This window comes from Passer domesticus, chromosome 4, assembly GCF_036417665.1.
Source record: "Passer domesticus isolate bPasDom1 chromosome 4, bPasDom1.hap1, whole genome shotgun sequence".
Taxonomy (NCBI): Eukaryota; Metazoa; Chordata; class Aves; order Passeriformes; family Passeridae; genus Passer; species Passer domesticus.
The window spans coordinates 426,874-451,878 of record NC_087477.1 but is presented as its reverse complement, the minus strand read 5'-3'; the positions used below and the strand labels follow the sequence as shown (position 1 = coordinate 451,878).

General features: G+C 50.4%; 2 protein-coding genes across 2 annotated transcripts; both read right to left on the bottom strand.

The window, feature by feature from the left end:
- Window positions 1-940: 940 nt before the first annotated feature.
- LOC135299798 (uncharacterized) lies at window positions 941-2,294 on the bottom strand. The gene is made up of 5 exons (XM_064419221.1): window positions 2,217-2,294; window positions 1,909-2,046; window positions 1,532-1,708; window positions 1,249-1,404; window positions 941-1,090 (listed from the first exon to the last, which is right to left on the bottom strand). Exons 1-5 carry the CDS (start codon window positions 2,292-2,294, stop codon window positions 941-943), a joined length of 699 nt encoding a protein of 232 aa, XP_064275291.1.
- A 106-nt stretch (window positions 2,295-2,400) lies between these two features.
- LOC135299869 (maestro heat-like repeat family member 5) lies at window positions 2,401-4,100 on the bottom strand. Its single transcript, XM_064419285.1, has 5 exons — window positions 3,953-4,100; window positions 3,620-3,768; window positions 3,235-3,382; window positions 2,832-3,019; window positions 2,401-2,749 (listed from the first exon to the last, which is right to left on the bottom strand). Exons 1-5 carry the CDS (start codon window positions 4,094-4,096, stop codon window positions 2,608-2,610), a joined length of 771 nt encoding a protein of 256 aa, XP_064275355.1. The 5' UTR covers window positions 4,097-4,100; the 3' UTR covers window positions 2,401-2,607.
- Window positions 4,101-25,005: the final 20,905 nt, after the last annotated feature.

The window sequence follows — 25,005 nt, the reverse complement described above, 5'->3', positions numbered from 1 at the left end:
GGAGGGGCACTCATATTCGCTCAGGGCTTGAAGGGCTGGAAAAGAAAGGAACAGTGCCACAGTCACAGGCCTGATTGCTGGAATCCAAGCAAAGCCTCCTGCCAGGGCCTTCCCACCCAGCTTTTGCCATGGCCAGGAGGGAGTGGCTGACAAGGGCTTTGGCCAGAAGGCGCTGGCCTCGCATCCCGCACGTGTCCCTGAAAGCTCTCCGGGCTCTGGCCCCGCTGCCCCTGGTCCGCACAGGGAGCAGAGCCCTGGGCAGCCCGGGCAGGGATTGTAGCTCCGGGGCCAGGATGTGCAGCTGCCCCCGGCGGTCCCCGCTGGCACACGGCTGCCCTCACTCACCCTCACTGAGGACCTGGAGCTCCTCCTTCTGCCCCATCAGGAGCACTCCGGCCACCCCTGGCAACATAGAGGCTGTGGGGCCCCAGGCGGCACAGCTGCCCGACACGGGCGCTGCCAGCCCCGGGGCCGCACGCCCTCCTCCCCGGGCAGGGCTCAGCCCGGGCCCTGCCGCTCGCTGCCGCCCGAGGGAGGGCACGGCTGCGGGAGGGCGGCGGCAGCGCCGAGGGCGGGCGGGGCTGCAGCGGCCCGGGCGCGGCTCCCGCTGCCGGGGCAGGGCCGGGCCGGGAGGCGGGGAGGGACGCCGCTCACCGATGATCCTGACGGCCGCCTCTCGCAGGGGCCTCTGCGGGCTCTGCAGGCGCGGCAGGGCCCAGCGCAGGTGCTCGGCCGCTCGGCTCGCGTCCTGCAGCAGCTGCGGGGAGCGAAGGCTCGGCGCGGGCTCTGCCCCTCGGCCGGGCGCTCCCTGCGCCCAGCACCGGCCGAGCTGGCCCGCATGGCCCAGGGCAGGGAGCGGCGTGCGGGGCGCAGGCTGGCAGCCCCGGGGGCGGCGCTGGGCAGGGACACAGCTGCCAGCCCCGCACACTGAGCACCGGGGTCAGGGGGCTTCTCCAGCCCGCGGCTGGCACTTCCAGGCTCTCCTTACCAGGTGCTCGGCAAACTTCATCCGCTGCTCCTTCCTCAGCAGCTCCTCCATGTCCCTCCTCCTCAGGAACCGGGCCGCACAAAGCAGTGTTTCCAAAGAGGCCTGGAGAGCAGCACACAGCCAGAGGTGGCACCAGAGCCCAGGGCACAGGACCTGTGTCCCTGTGCCAAGGCCATGCAAGGCTGCAGCCTGCCGGCTGCCAGGGCTGGAGGCAGCCGAACCCCTTGCCAGGGATGCAGCAGCATCACAAAAAGCCTCACCTTGGCCACACGCCGGTTCTCATTGTGCCAGCAGAAGAAGAGAGGAAGCAGGCTGCGGCTCACAATTCTTGTCAAAGGCTTTTTGCCCTCTTCCACTACCAGCTCCATCACCTTGCTGAAGAGCTGAATGGAGAGCAGCTGCACATGGCTGCTCTCCTGGAACAAAGGAAAAGACCTCAGCACCAACTACTCCAGGCCCAGCAGGGCAGAGGCCTAAAACTTCACAAGATACAAAATTTCCAGGCAGCCTCGAGTGCTCCTGGCTGGGGGCACAGAGCCTTACATTCTCAAAGTGTGGCAGGAGTGGTTCAGCCAGCTTCAGGGCAGTGATGCCGGGTATCTTGAGGTCTTTCTTCTGGAGCATATGTGTAAGCACGGAGAGGATCATCCCGGCCATCTCTGCATCGGGATCAGCCAGCTGCTCCAGCAGGTGTTGATACAGGCCACGTATTCCTCCACTCTGTGTGCAAGACGAGGCTGTGCTGTGAAGCTGAGGACAGCTGCAGCAGCAGCAGCTGCTTGGGGCACTCGGGCAGCTGAAGCGGGAGGCAGGAGAGCTGGGAGCAGCTGCCTCTGGTGCCAAAGGCCAGCCGAGCCCAAAGGTCTGTGTTCCCCAGCCCCACGCTGCCAGTGTGGCTTCAGCCACTGCCCCCTTCTCACCAGCGAGGGCTCCTTGCTGAGCACCACGAGGCCTCTGAGCTCCAGGCGCAGCCTGTCCCTGCACTCGCTTGGCAGGTGCCTGGATACGACCGACAGGGCACTGTGACCGTGTTTGCTCAAGTCCAGACACTCCAGGAGCTGAAATGCACAGGGCAGTGATGGGGACCTGGCCGGCATGAGCCCGGAGCCGCACAGGGCCGGGCCCAGGCAGCAGCAGCAGGCATGGTCAGCGTCCCAGGGGCTGCAGCTACCAGAGGCCAGAGAGCTGGGAGGCAGCTCAGCCAGGCAGCGCTGGCCATCAGGCTCACCTCCACCAAGAACGCCAGGGCAGGCAGATGCCAGCGTGGCTGCTTCCCAATGAGCAGGCTGAGCAGGTGCAAGGCCATGCGGGAACACAAGGGGGCCAAGCCACGGCGCATCTCCCTGGTAGGAGGAAAAAGGCACCAAAGCCCTAAGCCAGGCAGGAAAACCTCTCCCAGGACTGACTCACAGAGGTCTGATCTGTCCCTAGCACCCTGCCAGGGGACGTGGGTGCTTTGGGAGGCAGCTGCTCCCGGGCACCCTCCTCTGCCAGCCTTTTCCAGTCTGCTTGGGTGCCCCTATGTGACAAGGCACTCTGGCCCAAAACCACAGGGACTGTGTGGGGCACTCTGGGCACAGGGCACAAATGATGGTGGTGGCGGCGGGGAGAAGGGGCTCTCACCTGGCCAGCAGACCGACTGCATAGTGCTGGGTGTCGGCACAGAGCAGGGTGTCCCAGACCTGCTTGCACTCCAGAGCCACCAGCTTGTTCTCAAAGCCCAGTTGGCAGAGCAGAGCCTTCACGGCCTGCACTGCAAACCTGTGTGCCGAGCAAAGGCCAGGTCACACTGGGAGCGCTGGCCCTGGCCACAGGGCCATGGGAAGGACAGGGCGACTGGCACCTGTTAGGCTTGGTGGGAAGGCGGTGTTCCTCCTGGCACGCTCTCCAGAAGTCCTCAACCTCTTCTGGTATCTGCTCTGTGGTGGAGAAAACTTGGAAGAGCAGAGCCACAAACAGCTGGGCCGAATGAAGGACTACTGCGTCGTGCCACTCGGGCATGTGGGCAATATTCCACAGCACCACAGTTGCCTGCAAAGGAGAGAGCAGCCCGAAGCAGCGCTCAGTACCCAGCTGTGCGTGTGGCAGGGCCCAAGGGGAAACGCAGGGCGAGCAGCCGGCCTGCTGGCCCTGAGCCTGCCCCTAGCCCAGCTTTCAGCCCAGCAGCTGAGGCAGGGAGCTGCAGGGCAGGGAGAGCATGGAGAGGCAACCCGGAGGGTGAGCAAAGGCCAGTTGCAGAAACTCACAGCCAGGGCAAAGACGGCCTCATTATCCCCACTGTAGAAGAACATGCTGTACAGTGGCCTGTCCTCTATCACAGAGAACAGTGCTGGAAGCACCTTCTGCACTGCGGGTCTTGACGTGCCGATGCTTCTCCACATCAGTACAGCAGCCCTTGGGAGCAGAGCTGCACGTCAGTACCGTGCCCTGTGCAGCCGCGTGGGGCCGGGTGACAGAGCCCCGGTGCCCTGAGGGGCAGGGGGGGAGCATGGCAGCAGCTCAGGAAACAGAGGGGCCCGAGGGTCCTGGAGCTCTCTGCCTCTCTGGCAGACCCCTCTGGACAGGCTGTGCAGGGTGAGGGGTCCTATGGGCCGGTGAGCACCGAGCTCTTGAGGCCCTTGTGCCCCGTACCTGTCACACAATGGGGCACAGCGCAGGAGGCTCATCACCACATTAGCAGGGTGCTCTTCAGCCAGGCTCAGAAAGTCTGTTTCCAGCCCCGTGTCCGCAGTGACACGGGACATGAGTCTCTGGTGAATGTCCCCCACCCTGGCTGCCACCTGGAGGAGGCATGGGGATAGCTTGGAGTGCTGTCTAAGGGAGCAACTTGCCCACCTTCCCCCAGGAAGTGCTTGCCTTCCCACCCCACTGTGCTGGCCTCAATGGCTGAGGGGGCCCAGGGGATGTGGCCTAAGGGGCCACACGATCCTGGGAGGCCTGCAGCCCTGGCCCCAGGCTGCTTACCTGCTGCTGAGATGAAAAAATATCCGGAATGGGAGCAGGAATCCCAGTCCAAGTGGGCATGCTGTTCGTCTTTGAGATGGCCCGAGTCCTTGGTGTCCTTCGCTTCCAGCTGTTTGTGCTGGCCGTGCCCTCAGTTGGGGCCATGACAGCCTTCGCCTGGCCCGCAGCTGTTGCCCTGACTGAGGTTGCCGCATGCTCAGAGGACGCCGCGCTGGCACCAGGCCGTGCCCGCAGCTCACTGGGCCTGGAGCCGGGCTCGGCCGTGCCCTCGGTGGCAGTGGCTCTGGTCTTTCTGCGCCGAACACGCAGGAACCTCCGCAGTGCCTGCAGCAGAAGGAAGGGCGGGAAGAGAGGGACGTTCCATGGTCTGCTCCAAGCGCGGGGCTGTGCCGAGCAGTGCCAGCAGGCCCAGCCCAGGTGGGGATGGCCGCAGGTACCTGCGCTGCTCTGCGGAAGCGTCCGCGGGTGGGATCCTGTTCTCGTGTCCCATCCTTTCCTGCATCTGGCAAAGAGCAAGTGCAGCCAGAGCTGAGGGGCTGCAGGAAAGGCTGGAGAACACAGCCCAGCCCTATGATCCCCAGGCAAGGACAGCCCTGGGATGCCCAAGAGACAGAGCACGGCCACCGAGAGGGCAGCCCTGGCCCCTCTTCCATCCTGTCCGTGGGCATGTCCGAGGGGCAGGGATGGGATGGGGCCAGGTTGGCTGCAGGCACCAGCCCTGTGGCCCAGCTCTGCCACTCACCGTCCTGCAGTGGTTGCAACTGCTCTGGCTCTGCAGGCTGCTGCACTGGGGCAGCTGCAGCGCCATTCTTTTTCTTCCCCCGAAGCATCCTGAACAGGCTGAGAACTCTGCCTGCCATCCCGCTGTCTGACCTCGAGGGCACGTTCGAGACAGATGCCTCTGCAAAGGTCCAAGTCAGCGGGTGCTGCAGTCGCGCCTTCCAGGTGCCTGCGACAGAGAAGTCTCAGGAAGGCCACAGGACAGCAAGTCCTGCACTCTGGTCTCAAGGGCTCCTGTCGCAATGACAGGAGACTCCTTGTGAGGGATGGAGGTCACCAAGTCCCACAGCCTGGCCACGAGGGCACCGGCCGCAGGGATGGGAGATGCCTCAGGAAAGCTCTGAGTCACCAAGTCCCGCAGTCTGGCCGCAAGGCCAGCCACAGGAGTAACGCCTCGGAAAAGCTCCGGGTCAGCAAGGAACGAGCCAGCTGTGCGGGGTCTCCTCACAGCACCGCTCTCTCCCATCCTGTCCCGTCGCGTGCACCGAGCACTGGGGCCTGCCTGCGTCACCGCCAGCACCTATGTCAGTGTGTGTCACAAAGGGCTGCTGGCACACCCTGTCCAACTCCGTTCCACAGTGACCCTGCTGCAGCGTGTCACAAAGGGCCCTCAGACACGCTGCCATGTGCTCTGGGGCCTCCCCCACCCCACCCAAAGTGCCTCCAATTGGAAGGAATAGGTTGCCCCAAGTGTCTAAGGCAGCCCGGGACACACCAAAATCAACCAAGTGCTCAGGGAAGGACTCTCCACAGTGCCTGGCTCGCACAGCCCAGCTCGGTGCTGGCCCTGGAGCAGAGCAGCTTCCAGCAAGCAAGATGTGAATGCATCTTGCCAAGAGTTAAAACACAGCAGTCAGGGGAACGGGCATTAGTGTGTGCATAAAGGCCTTTGAATTCACAGCTCTCCATGAGAGCTTTTGGGCTCTCATCTGGACAGAGACGGATCGTCTCAGACCTGTGCTCAAAGCGGGGGAACACACCCTACCACAGGTGCTTGGCTTGGTCTCCGCAGGCCCGGCAGATGTCAAAGCTGCTCTTCACATCCTTCCCCCTTCCCTGCTCCTCTGCCAAGTACAAGGGGCCTCAAGGACTGAAAGGAGCGCAGGGAGCCAAAGGGAGACAGCTGCACCTACCTCACTGGGGGCTCCTGGGCGTGGGGATTGGGGGTGAGAAAGCCAGATTTTCAGGAATAACGTGGGAAAGCACCATTGTCTACATTAGAGAAAATTCATTCCTTTCCCATGATTCAAATGCTGATTCAAATGCTGTACTCCCTTTCACATCCGTACCCTTTGTATCTTTCATTAGTTACTCCTGTAAAAACTTTTCCCCTCCCCATCCCCCTCAACATGTATCACGCCACCTTTTGCCCTCCCCACGAACTTTCCAATGACCCACGAGTTGGGTCATTTTGTGCCTAACCCCTCTTACTTGCTGCTGTGCTTAAAAATGGTAACTTTCCCTGTAGGAATCCATGGGATTAGAGATTTTAGGAAAGCTGGGAAAAAGAAAGGCCACAGAGACAGTAAGGATAGTGAAATGCTGAAGCAGCAGAAAAGAGATATCAGCAGTAGCGAAGACATGAGAAATAGAACAATAAAGCTATGTAGTTTGGCTTTTTAAGTTGCAAAAAGGTATATTTTAGTAAATATTTAGAAGGTTATATATGAATAGGGCTCTGTGCTTTGTCTTTTATAAACAAACCATTGTATGAGAGAAAACGCTACTATTGTTTTAACCAAAGCTACGTGTGCTTCATGTGGTTGGATAGAACGACTGTCAATATGCTTTTGCTCTATGTAATTGTCTGAAACTGAGTCTGAAACTATCTTATAATATGTTGCAATATTAAGTTTCCTCAGCCTTCTGTCTGGATAGCCAGCTGCCATAGCCATGTAATGAGACTGATGCTTCTTAAATAAAGAGCTCACGACGCTATTCAGGTGTGGTCCCATTCCGTTCGTGTCTGTATATAACTGCCGGCGTCAATTCCCAAGGACATTGCACTCACCCTGGTGTCCTTCTAACTGGTTGTTACCCGATCCTGCTGTCCCTCTGACTCACCGTCCATTCCTCAGTTTATCCTCCATCTTTTCCTATCACTTTTGCACCTTGCAATAAATCAGTTGAAATTATCCAGGACTCGAGCTGCCCTCTTTCCATCTGGTGAAAAGAAACATCTAGCCAGGGTAGAGCAGGTGGGACTCTGACGGTGGCACCTGGGGAAGCAGTTTCCTTGATAATCAAGCTCCTTTTCTCCAAAGACACTTCCCCAAATGTCTGCATTTCCCAGAGAACACCAACACACACATCAGAAACCCTGGCAAGGCTGAATTCCTTCTGCTCCTTGCAGCACAGGCACTCCAGCTCGAGCTCATCTTCCTTCCCCCAGCTCTGTGTCGCTTCCTTCCCCATGCCCACGTGTCGCTTTGGGCGCGCAGCCCCGGGCCCCTACAAACACGAGCTGCCGCTGCCTCTGCACGTGCCTGAACTCCTGCCTGCGCTCACGGCAGCAAAACCAGGCTGTTCCCAGCCAGGGAGCGGAGCCCTGTTCCTGCAGGAGGCTCTGGTCAGCCCCTTGCAGGACGCTCCGCTGTGCACACAGCACTTCTCCTGCCTGCCCAGAATGCTCCTGGCACAGCAGAGCACAAGCTGGCCGGCTCTGGGCTCAGCACACCCCAAACACGGGCACAGGAAGATGCAGTGGCTGTTTTGCAGCCATGCCCAATATAGCTAGGAAGGGTCCCCTGCCTCTGGTCTCACTTGGTTGGCTTTCTGAGTGGGCCTGAGGCAGGGGCTGCAATTCCTCACTTGTGGGGAGAGCAGAGCTGCCAGAAGCGCACCCAGCCTGCAGGCACTGCCTGACAGCGCTGCGGCCACTGGGACGCTCGCGCCTCTGAGTCACAGACACTGCACTGCTGCTGCTGCTTCATTTGCTTTGAGGCACACCCAAAGCTCACTGTCAGGCCACCATGGTCTCTGGTTCTGCCCTCTTCCTGTCCCTGTTTATGCATGGAGTATTGCTGTGTTTTCAGGGTGCTCTTGGGGAGAACTTCCAGCACCGCAAGCTCCTCTGCCCTAGGTGGATGTTTGCCATGGAAGAGCATACTCAAGCTGGCTCTTCAAAAACCCAGGGTCCTTGTTCCCTTCAGTGTTCTCAGCACGACCTTCAACTCCACGGTGCTGTGCAACTGGAGCAGCAGGACAGAGACCTTTGCAGCCTGAGCTGCCCTTGTTCCTCTCTGCCCGTGCACAGACGATGGCATGGAAGAGAATGGCAGCAGGGCCCTGCGTGTCCCCGGGCTCAGGATTTGTCCTGCTTCAGCTCCACGGAAGGAGCCACAGGTCATGTGAAAAAGTCAAACTGTTTAATAAGGGAAGGCAAAGCAAAGGGGTGAGCTGGGAGGGAAAAAAGGGGATGGGCAGGGCCTGTGGGCTGGAGGGAGGGAGCTGCCAACAGGGAGGGAGAAGGGAGGAGCTCCTGGAGCTTGCCACAGGATCAGCTGTGAGCAGCAAGAGCTGGGCCTGGAGCTGCAGCTGGTCCCCTCTGCTCTGCAGGTGGTCCCATCTTCAGTGGGAACTGGGGGTGGCCAAAGGACACTGGATCTTCTGAGCCTGCAGACGAAGTTCAACAGATCTTGTGCTGAACATCAGCTGGACAAATTGCTTTACAAAGGAGGGGCACTCATATTTGCTCAGGGCTTGAAGGGCTTGAAAAGGGAGGAACAGAGAACAAAAAAGGCTTGACTAGCATTGATTTGTTTGTTGTTTGCTTTTTAAAATTTTCTGGTCTCTTGATAGCTTAAGAGTTTCAGTCTATCTATTTTTTACATTTATTTGTTTTGGTTATTTGTTTTTTTGATCTATGGAAATCTGTAATATCTTCTCAGCTTTTTTGTTGTTGTTGTTTGTTTGTTTTGTTTGTTTGTTTGTAATCTACATCATGACTGCCATGGTAAGTTACTTACCAGACAACAAAAACTTTATGCACTTTGTGTTTGCACTGCTGGAACCTGTGTCAGTTGTGTCATGCTCTTTATGTGCCCATAAGATGTGACAAGGAGCAGCTGTAGTGGATGTCAAAAGAGTGCAAGGAGGGGTGGAGGAATCAATTTGCATTCCTTAGGAAGAAGGGATACAGAAGTACTGAGATGCTTTACACTACTTCTGTGATGGGTTTCTGGCATATTGTAATACAATTATCTACAAGCAGGAAATCAGCAGGCTGCTAAAAAATGACAGCAGAGAGCTGAATACCCCTAGTGCTGAAGGGCAAGGGATTTAATTCGTCCCTATGTTGGTAGGGATCTCATTCTGTGATAAGGTAAAGAAACAAATTGCAAGTAAAATAAATCTGTGCACATCCATGTTGAGACACTCTGACTGGCAAGGTGTCTGTATGTTGTGTGCATAAGAATCTCTAACCAAATACCAAATTCTAATTGACTTTCACAAGTGAATTCATACTGGATTTCACAAAGGCAGTTGTCAATGCTCTGCAGTTGAGCAGCTTCTTGAATTAGGAGAAACTCGCTCACTATTCTGAGCAGACTGCATTCTGAAAGTGCAGGTGAAAGAGCTAAAAATCCCATCAAATATGACTTAGCAGAGAAAGGATTTCTGAAAATTGCATTGTAAATAGAAGCATATTTTTCTGATTTTACTTTCATTGTTCTGTAAAATTAGGATGACTTTTATGAATAAAAGAATTTCTGTTTATTGAACATAAGAAATTGTTTTCTTCTTTACAAATGGCTGCATAAATTAAATACTATTTCTATATTTCAGAAAGCTGTGGGAGAGCTGTGGAGAGTTCTGTTTAAATCACCCCAAGTGATTTCTAAATCACTTCTAAATTGTTTAAATCATCTCCAGCTTATAAGATAGGAAACTCTTTTTGTTAGAGAAGCAGCTAACCCATGTCTCTTCATACTTGAAATATCTGATGCTTTGAATAATACATGACATTTGAATGCTGATTTTGCACTTGGGACCCAGATCATCTACCAATCTTTAGGGATATTGGGACCTGACATCCAGCTTGGCAGCTTGCTTTATGCAGTAACCAGCTGCAAGCAACTTAAAGAACATCAGCTGTGAGAGTCACTTCTAAAACTTCCTGTCTCCAAAGTTAAATTATTTAAACAAATACTATAGGTTTTTAATAAGATGTAAAATGTATAAGGAAGCTTTCAGAATGGCTTAGTGAGATATAAGTGGACTGTGATTGACTGGAAATACACCTAGGTGCTGTGATGGTACCTTTTTGCTATGGAAGTGTGAGCCTGTTGTTACTCAGGAATGACAGACTTCATTGTCAGGAAAACAAGAGGTTGCATAGAGCAAGGAGTTTCCAACAGTGCAAACCGGCACCAATCATTTTGCAAGTCAGGACAGCCTTCAATACCGTTTCTTTCAAAGTTTCGTATTGGATGCTCTCATGACTGTTTTCTTTTCACAGACTCATCTGGAAAATGTGGAGATCCTGAGCTGTTTACACCGACTAATCCCTCAGGCTAGGAAATAGAGCAGAAAACAATGCATGTTACAGACTCCTTAATTCTTTTATGATCTCCATCTTTAATAGGCATCCTGATGGCACACAAGAAACCTGACTGCAGAGTGGTCATGCATACAGAGCACATGTCACTAGTTGCTCAAAAGTGGGCCTGTGGGTATTTCAGGCTGAGTGGGTGGGTGTTTTCTATATCACATGTATGTGACAGCTCTCTTCATGTAGTAGGTGAATGCAGTAACTGATGTTCCACCGCTAACATTTGTTTAATGCAATCAAAGAAAAGGGTTTTTTCTTTACATTATTTGTTTCTATATATCCAACTCTGTATCATAATGGATTCTGAAAGCCATAGTGACTTTTTCATCTGCTGGGTTTTTGTTGTTTTCTTTTTTTTTTTTTTTTTTTTAAGAGGTCTAATAGCACAGTTAACACAGTTGAATTATTTCTCCATGTAAGAAATTTCACTCCATTTTCTGCTTTCCACATTTATTCAATTTATTTTCATCAGGTGCCAGCTTGCTGTCTGGCAAACCAATCTCATTCTATATTGGTTTGTGATGAGGCCACAGCACAAAACAAAGCAAAAAGAATAGGAAAAAAGTAGCCAAGAAAAGAGAAGCCCTTGACCTCCTTCCTTTATGTGGCAGCCTCATTTGGCTGAAAGATAAGTGTTGTAGTATAGATGAAAGTAATTCCTCTAGTACAAGAAGTATAAATTTATTTCTAGCTCCTCTCAGTGTGGAATTTGTGTGCTAGATTTGGATAGTTAACACTTTGTGACGGGAGTCATGATTCAGCAGAAAATATTTTCTAGTTGAAAAACTCGCATGACCGATAGCTGGTGAAAACCCAACACAAGCAGAAAGTTTGTTTGGCCACCCTGTCTTAAGAGCCTCACTCCTGAGTGAAATTGGCAAAATGAAGCCAAGATCTTTCCAAAGGCTCGGGCCTGTTTATTGAAAGTCAAGACAAGCTCAGAGGAGAGCCCAGGGTGAGCCTGGGACCTGGGCGGCAAGTCTGAGTTCCAAGCTAACCATGCTGCATGCTGCACAGGGTGTTTCCTTGGACACGGGCTGGGCAGAAAGACCCAGGTGCTCAACACCCGGGGCTTTTAAAGTCTCTTAAAGCCACAGGATTGGTGCGCTCTCAATCCACCTGTTGCTTGCTCCTTGTCTTGGTTGTTGGTTGCTCCATAAGATGGTGCATCTCTGGCCAATCATTCCAGAGTTCTGAGGCTTCATTGGCTGCCTGCTCTTGCAATCATGTTTCATATTAATGTCATCATCTCCTGAGGCAGTTTTCTAGCAAATTCCCTCACCCAGATCTCACCACCCTTCCTCTACTGGGCATGCATTCCTATTTCAGCACATTTAATTCCGTAACTTATTACTCTATAACTTATTACCTAAATTAAGTATAACAATTGATTGCATTAATTAACAATTCATGACCCTGCCTACAAAAGCTAACTTTATTTATAACCCTACTGCCAAGAACTTGGAGCTCTGCTCCTGCGCCTTTCTTGGCAGGGCTCCTGGGGCAGCTGGTTACTATGCCAACACTACCTGTTATTCTGTATCAGATACAGGAGTGATGAGAGAGAAAAAGAAAACACAGTGTAAAGCAGAGCTCCTGAAGAAGGGACAGCCACAGTGTGTCCTTTTGTTGTTCAGAAGCTTCTCACCATCAGGGAAGGGAGCAAAACTGAAAGTCGGCCTGTGATGGAAACCACATCAAAACCTACCACTTTAAACCTGAACTGGAAATCTGATCATCCTCTTGTGGTATTCACATATTCTGTGGACAGAAAGAGACTTCATTCTCTGCCAGGATTTTCCTGAGAAGCTGTGAGAAAGCTCAGAGAAAACAATTCTTCTCTTAATCTCTGCACCTGTTGTTGCGCACATGTGGAATGTGTTCTGAAGGTTGTTTACCAAAAGGTAGTTTCCTAATTGGACTCTGGTGCTGGTGTTGGATTCCTTGACCAATTGGATCCAGTGTGTTGGACTGGCTGGGAATGGAGATGGGTTTTTCCTAGTAGTATAGTGCAGTAGTGTAATATAATATAGCATAGCTTAATAAAGCAATTGTTCAGTCCGTACTATACTATAATATAGTATAGCTCAATAAAGCAATTGCTCAGCCTTCTGCAATCATGGAGTCACTGCACATTATTCCCCCCGTTCGAGGGCCCCCTGCCACACAATAATCCTATAAGGATTGATCAATGGCCTTTAACAGAGAAAAAATTAAATATCCTTAAGAGATTGGTAACGGAGCAATTACAGGTCCAAGATCACATCACAGCCATGAATAGTCCCGGGAATTCACCAATATTCCTCATCCACAAGAAGACATCGGGCTCCTGGAGGTTGCTTCATGACCTGAGGAAGATGAATGGAGTGACTGAAGACATGGGACCTCTTCAGCCTGGACTTCTTTCTTTAAAAATGTCACATTAAAAATGTTACTTTATGGTCTCATTTTTCAATGGGACCTTTCTGAGAGATATCCTTTGTTGAGAATAGAATGGGTTTGTCTTCCCTACAGGTTTCCAAAGACTAGTTTTACAGTGTTAGGGATGATAGCACAAATTGTCATTAAGGCCAGAACAACATTGTTAAGTTTAGCAAGTCAAAATTTGCAGTTATCTATTTACCACTGAAAAAAAGATTCTCTTGATTGGGCAATGCAAAATTCTGATGATTTACAATATGCATTGTTAAATTTTCCAGGTATTTGTTCTGTTCCTTACGTGGCTCACAAATTATTGCAAGCAAAATTGAGTTTTAGAGAGGAACCTATGTTAAGTGAGGAACCTTTAAATGCAATAACTCTTCTCACTGATGGATCTAGGAAAAGTCATAAATCAGTTGTAATTTGTTTGAACCAAACATCTAAAACCTGGGAATCAGATTTTCAAATAATAGAAGGATCTCTTCAGATTGTTGAGCTTGCTGCTGTGATTCAGGCTTTTCAGCTCTTCCCACAACCTTTTAATTTAATCAGAGATTCTGTTGCTAATGTGGTTAAAAGATTAGAAGGATCAGTTCTAAAGGATGTCAGTAATGACACTTTATATTGTTGGCTTTCCTGTCTTTATACATCATTGCAATATAGAACTAATCCATATTTTGTTTCTCACATCAGGGCTCATTCTTCACTTCCTGGATTTTTAGTGGAAGAAAATGCGAGAGCAGACAAACTGGGAATGGTTATTTCAAACACTTTGCAAACATTTTTGAACAAGCAAAACTGAGTCATGTCTTTTTTCACTCAAATGTGCAAGCACGTGTGCGAATGTTTCAAATTTCTAAAAGTCAGGCTAAAGCTATCATCAGTACTTGCCCTGACTGCCAGCTTGTGCAGCCTTCTGTTTCTACAGGAGCGGTTAACCCGCGGTATTTGCAGGGCCTGCAGTTGTGGCAAATGGATATCACTAAATACCCTTCCTTTGGTAAATTTAAAAATACTCATGTTTCAGTGGGCACATTCTCTGGTGCAGTTTTTACTTCTCTTCACACAGGTGAAACAGGTAATCATGCTTGTCAACATTTTTTGTAAGCTTTTGGTTCTTTGGGTGTGCCCCAAGAAGTAAAAAATGGCAATGGTCCCACATATATATCTCAAAAATTGGCCACATTTTTAAAGGATTAGATTGTTCATTACCATTCTCCCACAAGTCAAGCAATTGTTGAGAGGACACATCAGATATTAGAACACATTCTTGATCAAGAATGAGGGGGGGAGTAGAGATCACACCACAGATGAGATTGAACAAAGCTTTATATATTTTTCATTTCTTGAACTGCTCTGTTGCAGAACCTGATCCACAGATTTTTAGGCATTTTTCAAATAACACTCAGGCAAAACAAAAAGAAAATCCCCCTGTTTTAATTAGAAACCCTGGGACAGGACAAATTGAAGGTCCTTTCTGATTAACCACTTGGGGCAAAGGGTATGCTTCTGTCTCTACAGGTGCAGGAATTAAGTGGGTCCCAGTGAAAACCATCAAACCATATCACACCCCAGAAGGTGTTCTTTGTGTGCTGCCGGGGATGTGAGCTGCTGGCATCTTCCCATTGTCATAACCATGTAATGAGAGTGGAAACCAAACAGCTGGAAAATAAACAGCTCAAGGCGCGTTCCTCAGCATTCCCGTCCCATTCATGGATTGTACACAGACCCCCAGCCAGCAATGCTCTCCTCTCAGGAAATGTGGAGGGACATGGAGTTATTCAGCTTTGTGAAGAACAGGCCCCAGGGAGACTTTAGCTCCACTTCCCAAAACTTCAGAGTGGCTTTGAAGAAAGTGGGAGACAGCTTCTTTAACAGGTCCAGTTACAATAGGATGTGGTCTAATATTTTGAGGAATAGATTGTAAACAAATCAAGTTCTTATATGAACTGTCCATGAGGTAGGCAGACTTCAGGATGCTTGTCTGTGGTTTCCAGTGTCCACTGAAGTGTATTTTAGGCAGCTGAATATCATAGGGTTATTATGCTGTTATATTATTTACTTAGGAGTCAAAGATGTACCTTCACAATAACCCCTTTTCCCCCTTTTTCTTTGTATAATAAACAAAAATAAGGACAAAACATGGGTTTTGAGCTCTGCCTGGGTCTCTTTTTCACTATGAGAACTTGAAAAAAACCTCTTCTGGATGAGGCTTTTTTCATTTCTCTCAATGGAAAAAGAGAATCTAGGTTTAATAATATATTTTTCTTTACCAGCCAAGTTCATGGCTTGATCAGGATCATGAGCTTGGTTGCAGGAGGTTTTTTGTATTTATACTTTAAAAACAAAATTTTACTAATATATAGTGCACAAAAACTTTAGACATAAATAACAGTGCAATCAATCCACCCTTCTCCCCTTGATAAAATTATACATTTCGTTACTGATTTAATAGATGACTTTTAACTTTTAAAATGTGTCTTGGTTTGAAAAGACAGGTGTCTGCTACGGAAGGCAGAAACCACCTCTGAAATGGAAAATGTAAAACCCCTCCTTACAAATTGTTATAGTTTTGAAATTAAGGGGGCCTCTCAGGCAAAGATGCGGGAGCAGGAATAACAGTTCTTTATTAGGGAAGAAAATAAAAGTCAAATAAACAATGCAGTAATACAAAACAACACTGCCAGAGTCAGAATACAACTTGACACCTGTCAGCGATGGAGAGAGACGGGGAAGACTGACTCGGTGATCAGAATCCAATTTTATTGTGGGATACAAACACTTTTATATTATATACTACTTCAGGGAGACTAGTAATGTGTGCTACAATGATTAGGTTAAAATCACATACACAGACATGCATATAACAACATCTCTTGCTTGCAGAGTTTAATGAGATTTTCTTTTTCTGGTAAACCTCTTTGATTTAATCTTCTTGCAATCTAAGTCTAACTTTCAAAGTTCTGTTTGCTTTTGCCAAGGCATCCTGTTATCAAATCTCTTATGTTAACCAGGCCCAAAGTCCATCATCTGCCTTGTGTCCTCCAACATTCCAACAGACACCTGTTGGTCAGGGGGTTTGTAACAGTCCAATTGGAATGGTGGCTGCCGTCCTCCTGGAGTGTCAGGTGTGGTTCTGTTGAAGCAGTGATCCTGTAGAAAGGTGTAGTCATCCTCTGAAGATCCAGTGGTGGTGTGGATGGGCCTGGTCTTCCTCTGGGAATCCAGGGGAAAAGGCAGCTACTCCTCTGGGAATCCAGTGGAAAAGGCTGTCCTGGTGTCCAAAATCTCAGATGATATCCAGTTAGGAATGCTTGGCTCCTCCCTCTGGGCAGAGCTTCTCACAATGTGGGATGATGTAGTTTTATCAGTCATGCTGTGGCACTCAATGTCCCATTAACACAGATGTGTCCCCAGAGGGAGGATTGGTCATGGAAGAGATAAAGAAAACTGCCCAATTAAGAGAAGATAACAGAGCAACACCTCTAACAGATGGCAAATAGAATACACACATTTCCTTGCAATCTAGGACAAAATGATGTAAAAATCACAGAACAGAGGTCATTTGATATTACAGAAAGGTTAAAAACTATGCATGGGAAGGTCATAACGAAAATTTCTAACTAACAAAAGCTGGTTTGTCCTGCAGCCTTGAACTCATGTCCTTATACCCTTCCCAAAAGAAAACCTATTCACTGAAGATGCATCATCATTCCAAAAATATGTTGAAATTAGGCTCATGATTCCCTCAGGGAGCTAGGAGGTCATATTTTGCTGCAGCCAAAAGGTTATTAGAAAAAAGAATGAAAGCTGTTGGTGCTAGGTGGTGTTAGTTCTGGTTTGCATTTGTTCCAGTTAATTTCTTGGGTGTTGCTGTGAGCTGGAAAAGGGGCAGGGTTGAACACCAGAATAAAAGAGAGGTAGGAGAAGAGGAGAGGGGACAGAAAAGTAGGCTGTCAGGAGAGAATGTAAGTTGCCTAGCACCCAGCCAAAGGGGAAGGGGACAGGGATCACCCAAGGCTGTGAAAAGCAACCAAAAATAGCATTGTGTTGGTGTGTGTGTATGTTCAGCTCTCAGGAGAGGGAGATACAGAGCCGGCTCAGTTGAATACTTACTAAGAAGAAGGTTCTCATTTGCTTTAATGACTTCAATTTAATGGTACCTAAGATTTTGTTTATTTCTAACACCTCCCTCCCAGCAGCTCAGAGCGGCATTGCGCAGTGCTTGCTGTGCTCCAGAGAGCACAAAGCAGGCTGGCCTGGTGGCCCTGAATATTTCTGCAAAACACTCTGCATTTCACACCTTTGCTGTGGCTCAGGGCAGAACTGCAGGCCTGCAGGCGCTTCCTGGCAGAGCTGTGGGAGGCACTGGCTCCTGCAGATGTGAGCTGCCAAGCTGTCAGTGCCTCAGGCTGGCCTGGGTTGCCCTGGCAGAAGTGCCGTGCCTGAAGGACGCTGCCCTGTGCTCCAGCCTGCCCAGCAGCCCGGCTCCCTGCGCCGCTGCCCAGAGTGCTGCACACACTGCTGCCCTTTGCCAGGAGTCACAGGGCAGCCGGCAGAAGAGTAGGAATCCTCAGCCAGGCCACCGGCCCTCGGCTGCCCCTGGCCTTTCTCTGCTCCTGGGCGGACTCCAGACGGCCAATGCCTCCAGTCTGGGCTGTGCCCAGCACGGCTACGCTTCCCCTCGGGAGCAGCCAGCTGCCACCCGGGCTCTGAGAGCGGAGGATTCGCCCGCTGCCAGGAAGAGGCACCCAGGGCCCGGCTGCTGCCTCCTGCAGCTCCAAGGGCCTCCTTCCAGCCTGCCTCTGCCCAGGCTCAGGCTGCTCCGGGCTCTGCCAGGCCTCTGCTGGGGCTGCACCCCGGCCAAGGCCGGGCCCGCTCTCACCTCACAGGCGCTGCCAGCTCTGCACCAGAGGAGACCTTTCAGAGCCCCCTCTCTGATCCTTCTGCTTTCTCACTTGAGCAAGGCTCTCCTTCTGCCAAAGAGATTGCACTTGGGGATACAAATCCAAGTGGCAGGAACTCGAATGCTCCTGAGTCACAGCAGAGAGCCTGTATCCACATAGAGTATTTGGGCTGTCCCATTTCTCCTTTGTTTTTTCATGCAAATGCCATTGCCCTTTCTACCTCAAACAGAGGTACCACAGAGGACCAAAACCAGACAAGTGGGTCATATTCCAAAAGCAGCATGGTCTGGAGAGGATAAATGAAGATGACCATTCCCCAATTTGACACCATGCTAAAGACACTGTAGGGGTGACTTCCACATTTAAGAAACAACAGACAATTTACAAGGAAATCATGAGCATATTCACAGAGTAAGAAGGAAGGAAATTACAAGGAGAGTTGTGGTTTGAAATGTTTTATTAATTTCAAATTCTACTCTGCACACCTATTACAAAATCATACCCTAACTCTAACCCCTTAAGACTAGTTGTAACCCTAACACTAAACCTAAAACTAAACCTAGTCATAACAGTAACTCTAACCGTAACCGCAGCACTAAACCTAGTCTTAAGCCTAACCCTAAGCTTAAGCCTAAGCCTAAACCTAAGCCTAAGCCTAAACCTAAGCCTAAACTTACGCCTAAATCTAAGCCTAAATCTAAGCCTAAACCTAAGACTAAGCCTAAACCTAAGCCTAAACCTAAGCCTAAGCCTAAACCTTACCCTTATCCTAACCTACAATCCTGCTCTAAGGTGGTTGATAACTAAGTGGTGCTGTCTTGTCTCCTTCCTCTTCCTCACTGCACCAAGCAGTGGCACCAGGCTGGATGCAGGCTCAGCAGATGTTATAAATGGATGCTGCACAAAGGAAAAAAGAAAATCAAGAGAAGTCAAATGAACCATGACTTTCCAAACTCAGTGCTTCACAAGATTCACAGGGCTCCTAGAAAGATCCAGAAAGATGGACCATCTGCACCTCAATCATCATGTGCAAGACCTTGCCATCACAGGCAAACCTGGCCCAGAATCCCACTCATCCATTTATCAAGGTGTTTTCATCTTGCTGGGATTTTTGCACTGACAGTGCTCTAGAAATGCTGCTTTCTGTCCTTGGAGTTTCTCGCTTTCAGGGAATTCCAAAGCCTCACATGGGTTCCTCACTTTGAACAACAGGCACTGGGCTGATTCCCACAGTGCAGTGTCTACCTTTCCATGCCCTGCCCCTCGTGTGCTGGATGGCACCTTCCTTCCCAGCAGGGACAGCCCAGTGGCACTGGCTGCTGCACTTCCCTCTCTGCCACACAACCTGGCAGTAACCCTGGGGCAGTTCCTGTCTGCTTGAGCGTGCCAGGCAGCAGATGGGGCTAGGACAAGTCCCTCTCAGCTCTCCCTGTTTGCGTGCCAGAAACCTCCAAGGGTGGGCTGGGGGCACAAACCAGGGCCCCTCAGAGGCTGACAGTGAGCCCCCCACAGCCCCTCCTGCCCACAGCCAAATCTCTGACCACTCAGCCAGCCTGGCTTCCTTGGATTCCTGCACCGCCTTTGCATGTCTCTGTACCCTGCATTTCTCTACTTCAATTCTTTTGCCATTGGATAAAATGGGGCACTCCACCAAATTACAAAACAGGGCAACAGAAAACAGCCGGAGGACAGAGCACCTGTCCTCTCAGGAAAAACAGAGAGAGGTGGAGTTATTTACTTGTGTGAAGAACAGGCCCAAGGAGATTTTACAGCCATTTTCCAAAATTCTGTGTGGCTTTGAAGAAAGTGGGGGACACCTTTTTTGAACAGTGCCAGTTACAACAGAATGTGGGAAAATATTTCTAAACACAAATGGGATGCAATCAGAGTAGATCTTAGGTAGAACTTGTTTACTTAGAGCATTCTGCAACACTGGCACACGGGTCCCCAAGAGCTTTTAGGTGCCTCATCCCTGGAACCATTCCAGGTCAGGTGGAAAATGGCTCTGAGCAATCTGATCTCTTTAAAGATGTCCCTGCTCATGGCAGGACACTTGCACCTGATGACCTTTACAGGGCCCTGCCAGCCCAGCTCAGTCTAGGACTCCTCACCATTTTCATTTGAAGAGCACCAAGACTGGAGGTGAGGAGGAAGGGGGCTCATCTGATGCCTTGGACTTCCATGGAGGAGGAGCCCATTCCTCGCACCCTGTTTCACCTGCAGCCCCTTTGCATTTTACCTGCAGGAGCTCCTTGGCAGACCAGCGCTGCTCCTCATCTGTCTGCAGGCAGCAGCTCAGGAAGTCACACAGCCAAGGTGACAACATCTTGGGCTCCTGCAGCTTTAGTTTCCCTCCTGTGCCTATCAGGATTTGAGGCTGGGGAAAAAGGAAACAGGGAGGTTCCACCTGCTGCTTTCCCCATCTGTAACTGCTCTCCCTGAACCCATTGTTTAAGCTCCACTCTGCAGTGGCAGTTTCTGCCCTGGCAGAGACCCAGAGATGACTTTCCTTCACCAACAAAAAACCCAAACCCCACATTTTTTCCAACATCCTGCAGATCTTGACTTGGCAGCTGATTTCATTGACTGACCTAACAAGTGGGAACTACATCAGCAAAGCACGTTTGATTCTCTGGGAATTCACACCAGCTTGATAGGCTTTTTGGAATAGGGACTTTCTATACTAACTCTGCTATTTCCAAGGATTAGTACAAGAAAGGCATCTCTGCCATGCTTGTTGGTCCCTTAAGCAGAGCTGCCATAAAACAAAACTCATCAAGTTCTCTCCTTTGTTCTTGAAAACAATGGTAATTGGAAGGAAAGAAAGGAAATCCACCAGGTATTCCTCAGGTAAGGAAACAAACATTTAAATCTCAAATTCCACACAGACACATTAAGATGCCTGCACAAATGTGTTGGGATGAAAATGCCTGCTTGGGCACACAGGAAACACCTGCAGCTCGTCTCTCAGCAGTCGGAAAATTTCAGCTTCCCTTATGCAGCAAAAGAAAACTTTCCATGGTCAGAAGAAGGAGAGGTGCCATCCCTATGGTCGCTCTCTGCTCATTTGGCTACTCAAGTCAATGCATTAATGGTAGGCCCATCCCAGAAAGTGCCAGGAAACAAACAGGGGGTTTTGGCAGGCTCTCCACATCACCAGGCTCTGGCTTGGTGACGTGGAGAACGTGGCTTGGGCTATGAGAAAAAACACGGTCACTAGGTGTTTCAGCAGCACTGGAAAAGAAGCAGAAGAGACTCTGAGCCATTTACACCCTCATTCCCAGGCTTCCAGCATGTTTCCCAGTGAGAAGACACTGCACAGGGAATTAAGTTCCTCTCTAAAAATCATTGTTTTAGAAACTTTGTTGGCTTTGGGTTTCTTTTCTTCATTGCTGGAAATGTAACACCAGTTCTGAGAGGCTTGCCTTGTGGTTTTAGGGGCATCTTCACAGACAGACAAGTAGGAACAATTTGAAACCCAAAGCAAAGTGTTGCCTGAGAAGAGTTGGGGAGTGTTTGCCTGTGTTAAGGCTTGAGCTGTCTGGCAATCCCCTTACATCCATGTGCAGAAACACCCAGCTGCTCCCCAGAACTCAGTCCCTCTGGGCACACAGGCCTCGAGAAAACGATTCCAGCCTTTCTCCTGCTCAAGAGCATCTAACCTAAGCTGAGCTCCAGTTTCTTCAGTAAAGCCAAGGACGTTCACTTCCATGCAGCTGACAGTGTTCATGGAGCTCAGCAGGTCTTCCTGATATTCCTCAGGCCAAGGAATTACAGTGGAATTTGGCCAGACATCAGATGAACATTATCCAATGTGGTTCATGTGGAACCAAGCTCTAACGCTGACAAGCCAGAGGGAGAGAGCTCATTCTGCTTTTGAAAGATGTCAGTTAGAAACATAAGACACAGACTTGGAACTACTCAAACCTCAGCGTGCAGAATCCATCTAAAATAGACCACAATCATAATGGCAAGAGGTCTTGGAGTCTTGATAAAAACGCCCACCACGATAATAATAACTCTGTGCTAGTGGCAGTGAAATCAATGGTGGCCAAAGTGACTTTATTATTTTCCTCTTCAAACCAAAGGAAAATTTCCAAGCCTAAAATAGTCAATGTACTCTCCTTGATTAAAAGCAATTATGACAATTCATTCAAGTACGCAGACGTAAGCCAAACACAAGGATCACAGGTCACGCCTGACGTTCCTTGTTCATCAGTGGAACCTGCAAACTCTGATTTTATGCTATTTATAAATGTGCCAGTTGTTGGTTTTGTAGAGCTTTTTTGGCAAAATCATGGGTTTTATTTTCTTATGTTACAGATCCCCTCTATTGGACTTTCAAGGGTGAAATTTTAATTAAAATCAAAACCAAAGTTTTTAAATTGATATATATGGGAAGACCTTTTGCCGAAAATTAGCTCATTAAAAGGATGGAGCGTTCCTCAGCAGTCCTGTCCTGTTCCTGATTTGTACACAGCCCCTGGCGGGCGATAATTCCCTTCCTTGCCAGTCAGGGAATAAGGCTTTATGTTCTCTTCTGAATTGGCCATTCGTTCTTAAAGATGGAAAGTCCCCCCTTGTCGGAACCCAGGACATCCTTCTGGCAGCTCTGGGTGGCTCGAGCCCCTGGCAAGGGGCTCAGAGACCCTGGCATGAAGGCAAAGACACCTGTGCCTTTGAGGTGTCTTTGATTTTGACCCATGGAGAAAATTACCAATGTTACATGAAGAGCTACAAATCACGAAAGTTTAAGCAGAATAGTAATTTGTCTCAGGGTGAAAGGGTAGAAGTTTGGGGGTTTTAGAATGGGGGTTCAGGAGGTGACACGATCTGTCCTAAGGACGTGATTCGTGGAGGTTCTTTTTCACTGATCTCAGGGTGCAAAAACTGACACGACAAGGGGATTTGCAGTAAAATCAAAATACATGTGCTTTTATTAAATAGCCATAGAAAAGATGCGTTAGAGAGAAGGGGAATGAAGAAAGGGAAAAGAGTAAGGAAAAGAAAAAGAAGAGAGGGAGGGCAAGGAGGTGTATGCCAGTATGAACCAGTTGTGCTCCACATGGTTCCAGTTGCTCTCTTTCACCCTCCCATTTGGTTCCAGTCACTCCCAGTATCCCCCAGTGTATGCCAGTTCCCTCCAGCATGTTCCCAGTCCCTCCCATTATTCCCCAGTATGATCCCATTTGCTGCCAAGCACTCCCAGTCAGCCTCAGTGCAGTGGCACTCACTGCCAGGATGATCCCAGTCACCTCCAGCATGATCCCAGTTGATCCCAGTAGAAGCGCAGTTTTTTCCAGTGACCACCAGCATGCTCCCAGCCACTCCCAGTTGGATTTTTTGGGGGGATGTTTGGAGAATGAAGAAGTGCAAGGCTGAGCGGAAAAGGCCCCTCGGGGGGACATCGGGGGGTGGCGGTGGCGGCTGGCGGCAGCGGCAGCCTGGAGGAGCAGAGCCCTGTGTCCCCCAGGAGCCCAAAGTGGGGAGCCCAGAGAGGGGGGAGCGCCGCCATGGGCGGGAGCCTGCAGAGGCTGGAGAGGGGCAGGGGGGACTCCTTGGAGCCCCTGCAGCCCGGAGCAGAGCATGAGGGGAGAAGGGAGCCCAAAAGGGAGCCCAAAAAGCCCCGGCATCCCTGAATGGGGAGCGAAGAGGGGGCAGCTTTTGGGATTGCTGGGACTGCCAGCAGCCTGGGGAGGGCGGGCACCGAGGAGAAGGGGGACCCCCAATGCCAGCGTGACCCCAGCAGCTGGGACAGGGGGAACCCCGAACACCTGAGGGGAGGGAGCAGGGACAGGGAACTCCTGGGAGGGTTTTTCCAGGCTGACTCGTGGCGTTTGGGAGGTTTTTCTGGAGCCCCAATGGCCGGTGACTTGTAGAGATGCACTTGGGCAGAGGGACCTTCAGAGTCAATGTGCTCATCCTTTGTTTTCCTCAAACCAGGATTTCCATTGCCAACCCCCATTGAGGCTGTGAGGAAAATGCCCCAGAACATGCAAGCAGGTGAGGAGGAAGTCAGTGCCCCTTTCCCCTCTCTCCTGCTCCATCTCCCAGCCCAGCAGGGCCCCGGCTGCAGGACAGCCTGGGGGCATCTCCTTGCCCTTGCCTGTGGCCCATGGCAAATGCCATCCTGTCCTTGTCCTTCCTCCCCCAGAGCAGGAGCTGAGCATGGAGAGCAGGGAGGACAAATCCCCGCGGCAGAACCTCGTGGCAGAGGCCGTTTTGAGTGGCTCCACAGCGCAGGAACCCAACGGGGAGGAAAAGCCCTGGAGATCCTGCACGAGGAGGGGCTGCAAACACAGCCCAGGTTGCTCTGAGGAGTAAAGATCCACCCTGTGCCAGGAAGGTGGACAGAGCTTCAGCCAGAGCTTGGAGCTGGTGGTCCATGAGGAGGTTCCTGATGGGGAGAAGCCTCACAGGTGCTTGGAGTGTGGGAAGAGCTTCTGGTGGATCACCAGCCTGATCGTGCACCAGAGAACCCACACTGGGGAACAGCCCTACGAGTGTGGGGAGTGTGGGAAAGGCTTCAGGTGCAGCTCTGAGCTCATCACTCACTAACGCATCCATACCGGGGAGAGGCCCTATGACTGTCCCGAGTGTCAGAAGAGGTTTCAGACCAGCTCCAGTCTCCTCCAGCATCAATGGATTCACACAGAGGAGAGGCCCTTCCACTGCCCAGACTGCAGAAAGGGCTTCAACTGCAACTCAAACTTCACCAGGCACCGGTGCATCCACAGCGGGGAGAGGCCCTACGAGTGTCCCCGGTGTGGGAAGAGCTTTACCCACAGCTCTAACTTGACCAAACACCAACAGAGTCACCAGTAAGGGAAGTCCTGCAAGTGCCCTGAGTGTGGGAAGAGCCTCGTGTGCTGCTCCAGCTTCATCCCCCATTGGAGAACCCGCATTGGGAAGAGACCTGCTGATCCATGTTCCCTGTGATCCATGGTGGGAAGACACTTGCCACTTTTCCTGCCCCTGCTAGTGACCTGATGTAGGATTGAAGAACAAGAGGGTCTGGCCAGAGCCGTGTCATTACATTCACTCCCACCTCAGGTCATTGCCAGGGGCAGGAAAGGGACTCTCTCTCTCTCCCTGAGGAGAAAGGTGTCCTTTCCAGGCAGGAGAAAATACGTGGCCAGGAAGAGCCACTCAGTGGTGATGTTGTAGTTTTCCCTGTAAATAGTTTTTCTTATCCCTTCTGTTATCAATATTGCTTTTGTTTCTCTTTATTCCTTATTTCATTGCTGTTCCCAGTAAATTGTTCTTATCCCAGCCTGGGATCTTTGCCTTTTGTTCTTTCCATGGGAGGCGGGAGGGCAGCGAGCAGCAGCGCGGTTTTAGAGGGAGCAGGAAATTGGGGAATCCCATTCCTGAACCCCGGCCCATGGAAA

What these genes read in the sequence shown, in the direction of transcription:
- LOC135299798 (XM_064419221.1), bottom strand. Translation starts at nt 2,294, where the DNA reads ATGGCCTTGCACCTGCTCAGCCTGCTCATTGGGAAGCAGCCACGCTGG. An exon ending in TCAGCAAGGAGCCCTCGCTG is followed by an intron (nt 1,709 to 1,908) that starts GTGAGAAGGGGG and finishes TCTTGCACACAG; the next exon opens with AGTGGAGGAATACGTGGCCT. An exon ending in TCCTGCCACACTTTGAGAAT is followed by an intron (nt 1,405 to 1,531) that starts GTAAGGCTCTGT and finishes CCTTTGTTCCAG; the next exon opens with GAGAGCAGCCATGTGCAGCT.
- LOC135299869 (XM_064419285.1), bottom strand. Translation starts at nt 4,096, where the DNA reads ATGGCCCCAACTGAGGGCACGGCCAGCACAAACAGCTGGAAGCGAAGG. An exon ending in TTTTTTCATCTCAGCAGCAG is followed by an intron (nt 3,769 to 3,952) that starts GTAAGCAGCCTG and finishes TGCCTCCTCCAG; the next exon opens with GTGGCAGCCAGGGTGGGGGA. An exon ending in TGTGCCCCATTGTGTGACAG is followed by an intron (nt 3,383 to 3,619) that starts GTACGGGGCACA and finishes TCTGCTCCCAAG; the next exon opens with GGCTGCTGTACTGATGTGGA.